The following is a 13,988-nucleotide window of genomic DNA, read 5'->3' on the forward strand; positions in this document are numbered from 1 at the left end:
CAAAAGGAGTGGCTTTCACGTTCACCATTCATTACCAATTTTCAAAAACAAAGAAAAAAAAAATCATTAAAATCTTAAATTAATAATTTTCCATAAACAAATTCAGATCCGTAATTCACAATTGTTTTCTTTTAATTTTATTTAAAATCACAATTAAATCATTATTCTTCTAACATTCTTCCAAATTAACAATATATATAATTTTTATTAAACAATTTAAAAAAAAAAAGAAAGAAAGTAAAAAAAAAAAAAAAAAAAAAACGTTCTAAATTTGGGAGAAGAAAAACTAATGGCTTTGAGGGTATGAAGAACTTACAGCCTCTCCCGTGAGATGATTCAAGACAGCTTCTTTTCTTTCCATACAATGAAGCCTCAATTTGCATGTGTCAGTCCTTGGTTCTGATCTGTTCTAGCCAGGCCGCATCCGGTTTTCCGGCATCCTCTCTCACCGGCCGCCGGAGTCCTGGAATTCCAAGAAGAAGATATAATGGTGGCCGGGAGAAATGGGAAGAAGATCTACGACCACATTACTGTGGAAGCCGATCTGAAGAGCATCATGAACTTGGACCAAGATCTTTACTTTCTAGACGATGATCTGGTCTCCTCCATAATTAATTCTTTTCATAAATTTATCTGCCTTTAATTTTGATATTCATGTTTAATGAACACACGTNTTAATTTCAACTTTTTTTTCTTTAAAAAAAAAATGATAAAAGTGGGAGAATTATTTATTAACCATTTGAGTCTAAATTGATGGATATAATCGAGTTATTAATTGAATTTTTCCTAATGATATTTTAGAAAATAATTTTATTACAATAAAAAATAATAACTTACAATACTCTTAAAACATTTAATATTTAATTTTGTGTTTCAAGAGAGTATTTTTTTAAGTCCCAACAGTTAGTAGACATGAAAATTATAATTAGAAACTCATTTTATAATCAAAGATCTATCAAATAACCAATATTGAAAGTAAAATTTTAAATATTAATCCATATAGAATTTTACTCCTTCTGTAAATAATTTAAATCGTTTATAAATTATAATACTTTACAGTCTCAAAGCCAAAAAGAAAAAAAAAAAAAAAATCTGACTACTCTCTTGGAGTTGGAGAAACAAGCCCCAAATCTTACTACCACTTTCCATGGTCACTAATATTCTGGTTCATCTGCAATAATATTAAACCATATACATCATTATAGGTCAATAAAGTAATTTAACGTCATTAAAGGTCAATATGAGAATAGTTCTAACGTTCAAATTCGTACGATATTGATATCTCCATTAGAATAAAAACCGTACCTCCGCCTTCATCTTCCATGTTGTAATCATCTTCATCGTCGTCGAAGTATTCGTTCTGCAGCTCAACGATGTCAATATGAGAAAATTTTCGAGAGTGAATATTAAGAAGTTTAGGGAAGTTAGAGTACACATGAAACACGAAAAATGGATGTTAGATCCTAAATGAAGATTAACCATATAACAAAATCCAACAGTTCCTGTTAAAACCTGATAATAGTCATCATCGGTGAGTTCCTCGGACTGTGCTTCGTCTTCTTCTTCGTCTTCATCTTCTTCTCCTTCTCCTTCTTTCTTCTCCTTATCATCCTTATTCTGTCCCTAATGAAGCCAAGAAAGAAAAGAATCAGAGCATGAATCTTCCAGAGCAAGAGCAAGAGGGCATGTATAAGAGATCCCATATCGGTTGAGGAGGAGAACGAAACATCCTTTATAAATATATAGAAATTTTTTTCTAGCAGATGTGTTTTAAAAACGCTCAAGGGGAAAAGCCCGAAAGGGAAAGCCCAAAGAAGACAATATTTGTTAGCGGTGGGTTTGGACTGTTACAAATGCTATAAAAAACAGACACTGAGCGATGTGCTACGAGGAGGCTGTTCCCCGAAAGGGAAAGCCCAAAGAAGACAATATCTGTTAGCGGTGGGTCTGAGCAGTTACAAATGATATCAAAGACAGACACCAAGCAATGTGCTAACGAGGAGGCTGTTCCCCTAAAGGGGGTAGACACGAGGAGGTGTGCCAACAAGGACGCTGGGCCCAAAAGGGGGTGGATTTGGTAGGGGTCCCACATTGATTGGAGAAAGGAACGAGGGTCAACGAAGACGCTAGACCCTGAAGGGGAGTGGATTGTGAGATCTCACATCGGTTGGGAGGAGAACGAAACATTCTTTATAAGGGTGTAGAAACCTTTCCCTAATAGATGCGTCTTAAAAACCTTGAGGAGAAGCCCGAAAGGGAAAACCTAAAGAAGGCAATATTTGTTAGGGTGGGCCTTAGTTGTTACAAAAAGTTTATGATTACAAAAAGTTTCTAAATCATAAACTGCAACGGAATGAGAGATTGAGGGGAAAATGTCTTACCTTGAGAGATTCTTCACGCTTCTCAAGGAAGTCCAGTTTTGTAAGCCCTGTTAGAACACATACCACCAACAAGGATCCATCAGCAGGTGACTAACAGAAATAGCATCGGCATTGAATTGGTTGAGAGGGAGTAATTCGTATCATCCCAACGAACCTGACTCGGGATTCCATTGAACTTTTCGTTTGCTCCGCAACTTCCCTTTGAAACCTGAAAATTTAACAGTAGAGTGAGTATCTACAATCATGGAGTGGCCCCATAAAGAAAGGATTGCAGTAATAAACAGATGATCTTAGTATAACTCTCATCCATCTCTGAGAGATCTTAGATTGCAAACCTTCAACCAGTTCTTCAGGAAAGTTCCTCGAAGTGAGCTGTAGAATTTGTGCAAGGGAATCGCGCTTCAACGTACTATTTGACTTGGCTCTATCAGAAAATCTCTCGATCTCAATTTTTTGCATCTCTGATACAATAATATAAGCAGTGTACAAAATTACCAATTTTTTTGCAACAAAATGTTTAAGACAGAATGGCAGTAAAAACGCTTTACAAAAGAGAAAAAAAAAAAAAGTAAGGAACACTAACTTTTCATGACATTTTCCTCTAGATAAAAAGGAGAGGCCTTCCAATAGTTCAGCAACCTGGAGTTACAAATAACCAAGCCTTTTGCTTCAGGTATATCACTGACGTTGGGTAGAGTTACATTCTGCAATTGTGCCAGAAAACATCTCCTTAGGAAAGGAAATACAGGTAAGCCTAAAGGTATATGTTTCTACAATTTGATGCATATTATCTTCGAACTAATAATTCACGTTAGAAGTAAAAAAGAGATGCTAGAGACATAAAGACTTCATAAATTGAGAGATGGATATAAGAATATAAGATAACCAATAATCTACGATACTTAGCACCGATGACGTGATAGCTAAGTGCATGAAAGAAAAGACCTGCAAATATATGCTTATATAAACATGAGAAAAACCAAAGTCGATTTTCCTTTTTCTTTTTCTTTTTTTTGTGGAAAAAACCATCCTACTTATCCATGTGAGAACAAAAACCTTTAAGGGACAAGCTGCCAACTCAAATACCTTTAAGGTCATAGGTTCAAAACTTCAAATTATATTTGGTCACCATACAGTTAGGGTCAAAGTTAACCACAAAAGAAGTACAAGTTCAAAGAGAGAAGGAAAAAAGGATACCAATAAGTACAAAAATAATGTACTACAGATTTCATCAATAACCAACAGCCTTTGATTCATCTTTCAAACTATCTAAGGTTCATGCCTCGAATGTTAGCACCACAGTCACTCAAGATTTGGCAAATATAAGTGAAATAATGCATGTATTATTTACAATGTGCTAATTTAATCTCAGTCGAGCATCAGTGAAGTTTGTTGGCATATACCACCAGTCCACCATTGCAAACTAAGTGGAAGTTAGGACTTTTCTAGCTAACAGAACTACCCACCTCTGGGAAAAGCTCGAAGGGTTCTTGCTTGGCATACTGAAAGGATCCACCACCACCTCGTCCTCGCCCTCGCCCTCTAAATGCCATCCCCTGAGTGTAGAACAAATGAGAAAATTACTCAAGGGACAATACAAAAAGGAAGTCTAATCTCAAATGTCTATTATCTTACATCTGAATAATCGACGGAGTTGTTTTCATCATTTAATGGAGAAGGTCAGTATGATTCAATACCTGGAATTCCTTAAACCTTCTTGATGCCTTGCTCAAATTATGGCTGAAACAAACAAGAGTGCTCCCTAGCACGATGCTACACTACACACATGTCCTGAGAAGAACAAAGATGGAGATGGCAACATACTGATTTTCAGAAAACTTGAAATTGAAAGCATACTGAAACTCATTTCATTAAAATGTATTCAGAATCATACATCTTAAACACTCCGTTTATCCCTGTAAACAACAGGCTAGAGAATTTTCAAAAACATGAAGACTAATTTCCTAACCAAAATCAAAATCAACGATAATACTGAAAATTCGCCTAACAAGAGTGAGGAGGAGGACTTGCCTAACAATAGTGTCTTCTTTCCTCTGGCGTTTCGTAGCCAAGCAAAGAACATTATAGTTCATACAAAAGAATGGGAAATTGCCAAACAATATTGGAGGACGAAGAGACTATACATCAAACCATTTTCATGTAAAGGGAAATGCTCAAATAATCTATAAACATAGTTCATACAAAAGAATAGCCATGATGTGGAGCCTTGAAAAGTGATAGTCATTTGAAACAGGTTGTTGTTAAACTATAAGTCTAGTAGTTGAACATATTTATGTCTAACAAGTTCATGGTTGTGTTACAATCCATTCCAAACCACATTCTGATTGATTGCCTTACAATTCATTCAACATCTACCATATCAATTGTCTATCATCTTAGACCTCCATTATATCCACTGAAACTCAAAGAAAAAAGAATATGGAAAAGATAAGCAAACTAGTTTTTCTGAGTTCACTAATTCCAAGTAATATGCATATCACTCACAAAGCTAAACGTAATCTGCATGTAAGAATCAATTTTAAGCAGCTCTTTGTTCCTTCACAGATCAGAAAACTTGCAATAAGATGTTAGATACAAATGATGGCCATCATGCATGAGATACAAAGCTATACTAAGAAAAAAGAACTAAATCAAAATTATTCAGAGGCCTATTAAGAATGATACCAGTCATTATGTGTATCTTAAAAATCTGGTGAACGTGTTTAAGCAACTGACAACTTTCTGCAGGATTGGTAGTATGCGAAAGAACATGCATCTTCTCTTTCAATTCATTCTCTATAGTCATTAAGTAATTCAAGTCATTCTACATTGAAGAATATGTCTACTAATAGACATGTAAAACAAACGAAATTGAAACACCACAATCAACCCATCTAACATCGAAATTTTAATGTTCAAAGTTCCAACCATATGATAGCTAGAACACAGGAATCAAAAGGATGCAACAGCACAATGTAGCTCCCCTACACAAAAATTGCTCAAAAAACCATTCATAGGATTCAATCAATTGATAGAAACTCCTTATTTAGAGGTGAAATTCTGCAAGCATGCGCAGCTATCTCCAACTCTTTTCATTTTCCAAATGAGTTAGAGGTCCGAACAAGGCTAAAACACAAGCTCCTAGAACAATCGGCCACTGACCCAAGCCTTACGAATTCAACAGGAACAATCAATATCTTAACTCACTCAACCATTCGAAACCTCCCTTCATCGAAATCAACATAAATTCAACCACAAAAAAAAAAATAAAAAAAAAATCAATCTCTCTCTGTTGCCATCGGGATTCGTAGAGTACCTGCACTCATTGTGGAAACTCCTGACAGCTCCGAAATTTTCATTCGTATCATACGGACCGCCAAGCAACAAACTAGCTTGATTGACCGTCGCCGGTGATATACTAGTGGGTCGAGATGAAGGGGATTTGGGAAAGGAAAGGCGGGGAAGTTTGAAGGAGAGCGAGCGGGGAAAGAAGAGAGGCGGAGGAAGGAAACGGAGAGTTGAGAGGTGCGGCACATCGGCCCCATTATCCACTTCAATCCAACCCATGTGAAGGCCCACTAATTAGGGTTTTAGGTCCTAAACTCTACTAATATTGACTTAAAAAATTAGAGGTGTTCGTCGGTTAAGTAGGGTTGGGTGACTATGAACTAAAACATTAAGTAAAATATTGTCTCATACCTATCGAGAATCAATGCGACTAAAGTAAATGAGAAGTTATCTCTACATAAAACGATGAGATGCATAATCGATTCAACGAATGGTGACGAGATGTGTGATGTTCCTACAACTAATGGTGTGCAAACGACTTCGATTATCAAAAAATGTTCCCTCGAGGATGTAAAGACAAAGAAAGTGAAAGAATGAAACCAAAATAAGGCTTTAATATTTAGGGTATAGTTCGTTTTTAGTGTATTTTTTAAAATAAAAAAAAAACCATAAATATGAAACGTCACAAATGTAGATATGTTTGAATAGACAATCATGTAACAATACAAGTCCACTGTATTGTCCATTTTGAGTCATTGCATTGTTTAGTCCGCTTTAGTTTTTTCTTTTTATTTAATCAAAACCAAAAAGTGTCAGATTCCCATTACACAAAATTAAAAATATACCTAATAAATTAATTAATTTTTATAAATTTTGAATTTATTAACCGCTATTAAACAGAAAGTTTATAGACCTATTGAACAGGGATCTATTAAACAATTTTAAAAGTTTCGGAAGAAAATAGATACGAAACTTCTAATGAATGGTTTATTTTTATCTAGGACTGAACAATGATTCAGAGCCAATTGAATTATAAGAGAACTCCTCAATGTTTTTCGGTGGCATCTGTGGCATTTGTGGCATGGCATCCTGAACCATCTTCAAACATTCAATGAGCTGTGACACCACATGATTCATGTCTGGCCTTTCAGCCGGAGTTGACCGTGTGCACGACAGAGCCAACTCCACAAATTTTCCAACGGAACAACTTTCTGTGGATCCTCCTAACCTTGGATCAATAATGTCTTGGATATTGCCTTCTTCAATGAAAGGCTTAGCCCAGTCCACAATGTGGATGTTGTACTCGGAGCCCTTGATTATGGCAGGTCGCCCGGTCACCAACTCAAACAGGATGATTCCAAAACTGTAAACGTCACTTTTCTTGGTGAAGTTTCCAGATAAATGAATCCTGCAATGGATTTATATGTTTCGATTCTTATCAGATTGGACGCAACAAAACAGGAAATAGAGAAACTGACAGTTCCAAAATTTGAAATTTACTTGAATAGCGGAAATATCTATTTTGCGATTTTAGAAACTAAATAGATATAACTATCTAAGTTTAAGTACTAAATGTGTTCTATAATATAAAAAGAAGGTAATATACGTGGTTGCAGATGAGGGTCGCTGGTTGAGGATTGTTGGGAGAGGAGTCTCACGTCGGCTAATTAAGGGATTGATCATGAGTTTATAAGTAAAGAAATACATCTCCATTGGTACGAGGTCTTTTGAGAAAACGAATCATACCATTGCGGAGGTTCCTGAATCTTAACATGGTATCAAAGTCATGTCTTTAACTTAGTCATGTCAATAGAATCCTCAAGTGTCGAACAAAAGAAGTTGTGAGCCTCGGAGGTAGGTGTAGTCAAAAGTGACTCAAGTGTCGAACAAAGGATGTACTTTATATGAGGTCTCCAGGGAAGGAGTCAAACCTCGATTAAGGGAGGCTGTTCGAGGGCTCCATAGGTCTCAGAGGAGGCTCTATGGTGTACTTTGTTTGAGGGGAGGATTATTGAGGATTGTTGGGAGAGGAGTCCCACGTCGGCTAATTAAGGGACTGATCATGGGTTTATAAGTAAGGAAATATATCTCCATTGGTATGAAGCCTTTTGGGAAAACCAAAAGTAAAACCATGAGAGCTTATGCTCAAAGTAGACAATATCATGCCATTGTGGAGGTTCGTGATTCCTAACACCGCTAACTATCAGAATACTCATTTTAGTCTAGGAAAAAGAACCAATGCATTGATTGTTGATACTTACGTAGGGTCAACATATCCGAAAGTGCCTGCAGGACAGGTGGACAAATGAGTATCACTCTCATTTGCAAATACCCTGGAGAGTCCAAAATCTGATATTTTTGCTTGCATTCTTTCATTCAATAAGATATTTGAAGTTTTCATATCTCTGTGAATTATAGGTGGCTTGCAACCATTGTGTAAATATTCCAACCCTGCAGTTTGTTTACTAGATGTCACAATCTAGAAGAATGAACTGATAAGTTTTTGTGTTGATTGTATATACCTTGGGCTGCATCAACTGCAATTTGGAGTCTTTCCATCCAACTCAAGACCTTTGTGTTTGGATCTGTGTCAGTAAACGGGGGGAAAATCATCATATATAGTAAACCAACCATCAGGATACATACATTTTAGATCGATATCCTTTGTATGATAATATTATAATTACCGGATAGATGCTTGCGTAGATTTCCATTAGACATGAATTCGTAAACGAGCGCCTTATGCTCGGCCTCATCACAGTAACCAATGAGAGAAACCAGATTTCTATGATGAACAACGGTTAATATTTGAGCCTACATTTGCAAAATACATCAGAGATGAGTTCACTAACTACAAGGCTACAAGCAAATTTGAACCATAGAAAAACTGAACGAACCTCTGCTTTGAATTCATTGGGGCCTTGTTTTGAAGATGCAGACAGAAGCTTGATAGCAACTTGGGTTTTATCACTTAATGCACCATAGTACACTTTTCCAAATCCTCCTTCTCCAATAGTTGTTTTCAAGTTATCTGAGATAATAAGTATCTCAGAGTACCTAACTTGGCGGTTCTTCGATTTAAGTAACCGTTCTTCAATCGATCTTTTGAGATTCTCTGCACCAAGGAAAAAATAAACAGATTTTGGTACATTTACATCTATGGCGTCAATCATCACTCAGGGAACTCTTTACCCTGTTTGCCTCAGTTACATTGTCTTTACTTACAATATGCGGCAATTAGTAATCTAAAGATGTGTTCAAAACATATATAAGTTAAAGAAGCTAAAGAAATGAGAGATTTACCTCTTTGTTTTCTCCTTTTGTATATTACCAAAGCAACCATTAAGATAGGTAGGAGCACAGCTATTATACAGGAGATGATTATAAGGGCCAAGTACTTCTTCAGCTTGCTATAGCATTTAAGTGATGCACAAAGATCTGGATTTTCACCCACACTTGTACAAGCAGAAGAAAATGTCAAGTTTAACCAAATGAATTTTCCTTTATATTTTCTATTAATCATTTAATAAATCAAAACGTTATTTGATTTTTGATTTTCAATTCTTGAAAACTAAACTTATAAACACTACTACCACCAATGATTCGTTTGATAACTCTTTTTTACATATGTTTTCAAAATTGAGGCCAAGTTAAAGAAAAATAAATAAATAAATAAATAAGCAAATTTTAAAAACCAAAGTAAAGAAATTAGGAGGAAATGAGCATAAATTTCAAAAACGGAAACAAAAAACAAAATCGTTGTAACATGAGGCCTAAATTAGAAGGTGACAACATAGCAGTAAAGAAACAGGGAGAGTGAGAAACAGCTTAAGAATAAAGTGAGGGGAAATAAACTTAATTGGATAGCTAACCTTAATGTAAGTGATCCAGCTTCAGCCTTTTGCAATAGAACCTTAGGAACTGAGCCTGTGAACTTGTTCCTAGTTAAATTACTGCAAACGTAGTAAAGAGATAGACAACGTTAAAATTCTTCCTGGTATTTCATTTTCTGGATATCTGGATTGAAAATAAGAAGCTTACAGGGTTATTAAATTTGGCAACTTTCCTAAGAAATCTGGCACCGATCCTGTTAACTCATTATTGGACAAATCCCTGACAGAGAATATAATAGTAAGTTGGCATAAAATCGGTATTCATTAACTTTTCTTGTTATTTGAAGTCTTTATTAGGCCTGATTCCCTTAGATATAACTATTAAATAAAGAATATTTCAAAAGGGATGCTTACAGTGATGTTATTGATAGGAGATTCGCGATCGAAGCAGGAATTTCTCCTGTCAAGTTGCTTGAGCTCAAGTTTCTGCTTGCAAGACAAAGGAGAGAAACGTGGTGTTTAATATAACAGATGAATCACATGAGCATTGAACATTCTCCTAAACTACCAAAAGGAAAAATGATATGTGCCCCAAGAGTCCAGGACTGATACATGGGCTCTAAGTTTGAGAAATTTTCATCTACAACACAACATGAAATCAAACGTACAATTCAAATGTACGCTTTGTGGCAAAATTTGATGTATTAAGAGTGCACTCACATTGAGAGGATACTCGATGCATTACTGTTGCTGCAGGTTAAACCAGCCCATATTAATTCACTTGGAAAACATGGGTCACCTTCCCAGTTTCTGATCAATCTGAATGCTTGCTTGACACCCATCATAGCATCGGCTATTGTTTCCAATGGCAAATAGAAGATCAAATGACAATCAGGTGTGAGCAAGATGATAAAACAGGATGATGCCATATTCATAATTTTGAGACGACTCTTCCTAAGTTCAGTAATGTGAAATTATCACGGGTCAGGAAAGATGATTCTAATCTACCAGCTTATCTGGTAGTATCCTTTCTTAGAAACAATCAGTCAATGTGGCTCCAGCATCCTAAATTATAGCGAATGCTCACACATAAAATAACATTAGGAATTAAAGAAACACAGACAAGAACAAAAGATATATACCATCTTCAGAAACAGTTGATGCATTTTGCATCTCTTTTGCAGAATATATCTCAAAGCCATTCAGTATGGGAGGGAGGTCTGATCCTTTGGCAGCAGAAATTGAAAACTGCAGTTGGCCTGCACTATCTGGCATGGCATTTAGACTGAGAGATAGGGGCTTCAAATAATCAAGTGTAGCATTTGTTGATGCACTTCGTTGGCCAGTCAAATCAATCTTCAATCTCCTCTGTTTCCCTTGAAGCTTTTCAATCTCAGCAAAGTGGAAGTAAACATAAAACTGTGAATTGGAACGTAGGGAATCCGAGAAATAGCTCAAGGAGCAAGTGGCATTCTGTTCCTTTGCAGCAGTTCTCAACAATGTATCTGGTATTTTGTACGCATCATTATTTCCCTGGCTTATGCTAGAGTTTGTGGCACTGAAATTCAGTAGGTCAACGTTCAGGGGGTTCCAAATTCGATCATAAACATCGGCCGGGTATCTAGTTTAAAAAATTGCAAAAAGTCAACAACTTCAAAAACATTACATTGGTCCTGTAACATCAATTAACTAGAACTCAGTTTATTACAAAGAACATGAAGAGCTGAACTAACTCAACAACGCAAGTTACCTTAAAATCGATCTGCCACCAATGTCGGAACGCTGCATCGTGATGAGTGCCTTGGCCGTGGTTCGATAAATGGTATTATCTAGAGGTCGCAACTCCAATGCTGAAATGTAAGGCACCCCTTTGCTAGTGTTGAAAAGACAGACATTAATGTAATCTGTGGAAGGGGTATAGATGGTCTCTACATATCCGTTGTCCCAATCCACTGTCCACCACAGATTGGCCCCAAGGTATAAATCAAAAATAGGGGTAGTGTTCTTTCTATCATAATTTCCATATAGAAACGAAGCTCGAATCAAGTAAGTGTTGTCCTTTCCTTTTTCAGGCTTAAGGACATAACAATTCCTTCTCCCTTCAGGAAAACTTCTCACATTTTTTAGCTGTACCCGAAGATTTCCAGAGTTGTTAGCGGTAACTGGCCGGCTGATTCCTGTATCTACGAAGTCTCGGTCTGATTTATACAAGATGCCGTTATCTATATAATCTTCATCCGCTCCACAGTCGATGCTAATGAAACCTAGTACAAGTGTTTGAGAGTAGGAATTCAATAAGATATGCATTTTCAATTCACAAGCAGAGATCCAAAAGGGAAAAAACAGATCCAAAGTGAATTAATTAGGTCCATAGTAGATATTTTCTTATATATGATGTTTAAGATGGAAAATTTCACATCAACAAATCCACTCGCTCAGTTTATGCACCCCAAAAACTATAAACAACTCTGCCTTAGCTCATGAAACCTTGAACCCAGTGTTCCATGTATATTTTTTTTCTCCAAACAAGTGGGATATTAGAATATGGAATGAACCGTTCAGATCATAACAGCAAGAGCCGTAACAACTAGAATCCGTTTACACTCTAGAAGAAAACAATGAAAGTAGAATAAAAAATCCGTCAAGAGAACAAACAATGAATGTAAAATTAAGAATCCGTCGAGAGAACTTATGCTAATCAAACAACTTACCTGAGGGGTTGTCTGATGCAAGATTACGACCGCCATATCTGTTGTATCCAGCAGCTTGTTTGGAGTTGCAGAGAATAGTCAACACCCAGAAGAAGATGAACCAAGATTTCAATAAAAGACTAATTATGGTGCTTGAAACTTGCCGGCCATTTCCAACGTAATCCATACTTTAAAGCACTAAATAAAGCAGGACATTGGCCAAGCAGAAATCCTATGGATTATGGACGTAGCCGAACAACCGATAGTGAAAGGAAAAAACAGATACTTCTTTGATCATTCTGGGTTCCCAAGTCTTTCCTTTCCTTTCCTTTCTTAGATTCTACGTGTGGCCATGGACGACATACCCAAGAAGAAGACAGAATAAAATAAAAAACCGCGTCTAAGATGAAAAGATATGGTTAATTTCAATCAGAATAAAAACAACAGTCTTCTACCGGACTAACGAAAATACATTTTTTACAGACATCGAATTTACACGCTCACACATGCACAATAGAAAGAAAGAAATTCCCATGGAAATAAGCTTAATAACAATGAATAGGTCCAGATAAGTAACCGTGAGAGGGGAATTGACATGTGCAGAAGACTCGAAAGTCATCGCCAGCAGTGACGCAATAAATTTAAGCCAACGATGGGGTCCAGCGAAGAAGGAGGCTCACAAACACCTGTCCAACATCGAAACTTCAATTCAAAATCGAAAGGTCAGTTTTCGAGTCAAAGAGTATTAAGGGAATACGTCGATTACCAAAAATTAATTTGCAGCTCAAGAAATTTGACCCGAAAGGCCGGCAGCAACATACATTAGGGTTTGAAAATTCAACATCTCTGATAAGCCTGAGATTGATTTCTCTTCTACTTGGTTTTCCTCCTGATTTCTTCATAGCCACTGCTGTTTCGATCGGGAACTCGAAGAACAAGAACAAAACCAAGATTTAGACGTCAATGTCAATATCGGGAGAGCTTGAAGATTCAGAGGGGGAAAGTTCTTGTGTTCTAAGAACTGCGATTGATGGGCGTTTGGCGGCAAGGAGTTGGCTGCTTCCATTGATTTCAGCGAGAGACTCAACAATGATTAATTTTGAAATAAAATATTTTCTCTGAAATTTTAAAATAAAATTAGCTAAATTAGAAACAAATTTATTATATATTTATGCTATTTAAATATTATTAAGTTAAAAATAAACATGGTAAAAAATGAATATAATACCGTGTTAATATTTAATTTTCTTAAAAAAAATAATTATTATTTTATTAGCGGGATGTTTAAAAAACAATTGTTTCATATCTTAAGAACATTTATTTAATTTTTTTTATTTATTAATGTTACTAAAAATATTTAAAATCTTTCCATTTACATTATATGAGAAAAAAAATTGTAAATCATAATTTGGTTTTTGTTCTAATAAAAAATATAAAAATTAATAACAAATATATATGGTTTTTGTTTTTTAAAAAAATAGAAAATAAAATAAATATATATAAGTCAAAAAATTTATAAAAAATATTTAGATTAATAAATAATTGTATTTACTTCCCGAGTAAGTTATTGATATTGTCATCTATATTTATGTTCATATTAGAGATATTTGTTAATTTTTAATATAATATCAAACCTTCGGATTTATTGATATTTGATAAATTGACAAATATTTTAATTCTTTGAATAGAAAAAAAAAAAAACAGAAATTATTGGTATTAATGATATATGTTTTAAAAGTTAAAAAAATTATACATAAATCTCACAGTTAAAAAAAAAAAAAAAAAAAAAAAAAAAA

General features: G+C 35.4%; 2 protein-coding genes across 2 annotated transcripts; both read right to left on the minus strand.

The window, feature by feature from the left end:
- Positions 1-1,021: 1,021 nt before the first annotated feature.
- Positions 1,022-5,911, minus strand: LOC111488719 (DNA-directed RNA polymerase III subunit rpc31-like). The gene is made up of 10 exons (XM_023136632.1): positions 5,698-5,911; positions 4,079-4,172; positions 3,848-3,937; positions 2,965-3,085; positions 2,717-2,842; positions 2,536-2,589; positions 2,382-2,428; positions 1,513-1,623; positions 1,306-1,360; positions 1,022-1,171 (listed from the first exon to the last, which is right to left on the minus strand). Exons 3-10 carry the CDS (start codon positions 3,932-3,934, stop codon positions 1,155-1,157), a joined length of 618 nt encoding a protein of 205 aa, XP_022992400.1. The 5' UTR covers positions 3,935-3,937; positions 4,079-4,172; positions 5,698-5,911; the 3' UTR covers positions 1,022-1,154.
- A 662-nt stretch (positions 5,912-6,573) lies between these two features.
- LOC111488546 (probable LRR receptor-like serine/threonine-protein kinase At1g05700) lies at positions 6,574-13,107 on the minus strand. Its single transcript, XM_023136333.1, has 14 exons — positions 12,959-13,107; positions 12,214-12,878; positions 11,253-11,766; positions 10,645-11,123; positions 10,223-10,355; positions 9,917-9,988; positions 9,711-9,782; positions 9,542-9,622; positions 8,973-9,124; positions 8,567-8,784; positions 8,357-8,483; positions 8,192-8,254; positions 7,931-8,120; positions 6,574-7,077 (listed from the first exon to the last, which is right to left on the minus strand). Exons 2-14 carry the CDS (start codon positions 12,377-12,379, stop codon positions 6,663-6,665), a joined length of 2,682 nt encoding a protein of 893 aa, XP_022992101.1. The 5' UTR covers positions 12,380-12,878; positions 12,959-13,107; the 3' UTR covers positions 6,574-6,662.
- Positions 13,108-13,988: the final 881 nt, after the last annotated feature.

This window comes from Cucurbita maxima, unplaced genomic scaffold, assembly GCF_002738345.1.
Source record: "Cucurbita maxima cultivar Rimu unplaced genomic scaffold, Cmax_1.0 Cma_Scf00013, whole genome shotgun sequence".
NCBI lineage: Eukaryota > Viridiplantae > Streptophyta > Magnoliopsida > Cucurbitales > Cucurbitaceae > Cucurbita > Cucurbita maxima.

Excerpts from the sequence above, each read along its gene's own strand:
- LOC111488546 (XM_023136333.1), bottom strand. The coding sequence starts at position 12,379 with ATGGATTACGTTGGAAATGGCCGGCAAGTTTCAAGCACCATAATTAGT. Across the intron at positions 9,623-9,710 it reads TTGCCAAATTTAATAACCCT|TAATTTAACTAGGAACAAGT; the intron begins GTAAGCTTCTTA and ends CTACGTTTGCAG. Across the intron at positions 8,484-8,566 it reads CCAATGAATTCAAAGCAGAG|GCTCAAATATTAACCGTTGT; the intron begins GTTCGTTCAGTT and ends TTGCAAATGTAG.
- LOC111488719 (XM_023136632.1), bottom strand. The coding sequence starts at position 3,934 with ATGGCATTTAGAGGGCGAGGGCGAGGACGAGGTGGTGGTGGATCCTTT. Across the intron at positions 2,843-2,964 it reads AGAGGAAAATGTCATGAAAA|AGATGCAAAAAATTGAGATC; the intron begins GTTAGTGTTCCT and ends TTATTGTATCAG. Across the intron at positions 2,590-2,716 it reads TCCTGAAGAACTGGTTGAAG|GTTTCAAAGGGAAGTTGCGG; the intron begins GTTTGCAATCTA and ends TTAAATTTTCAG.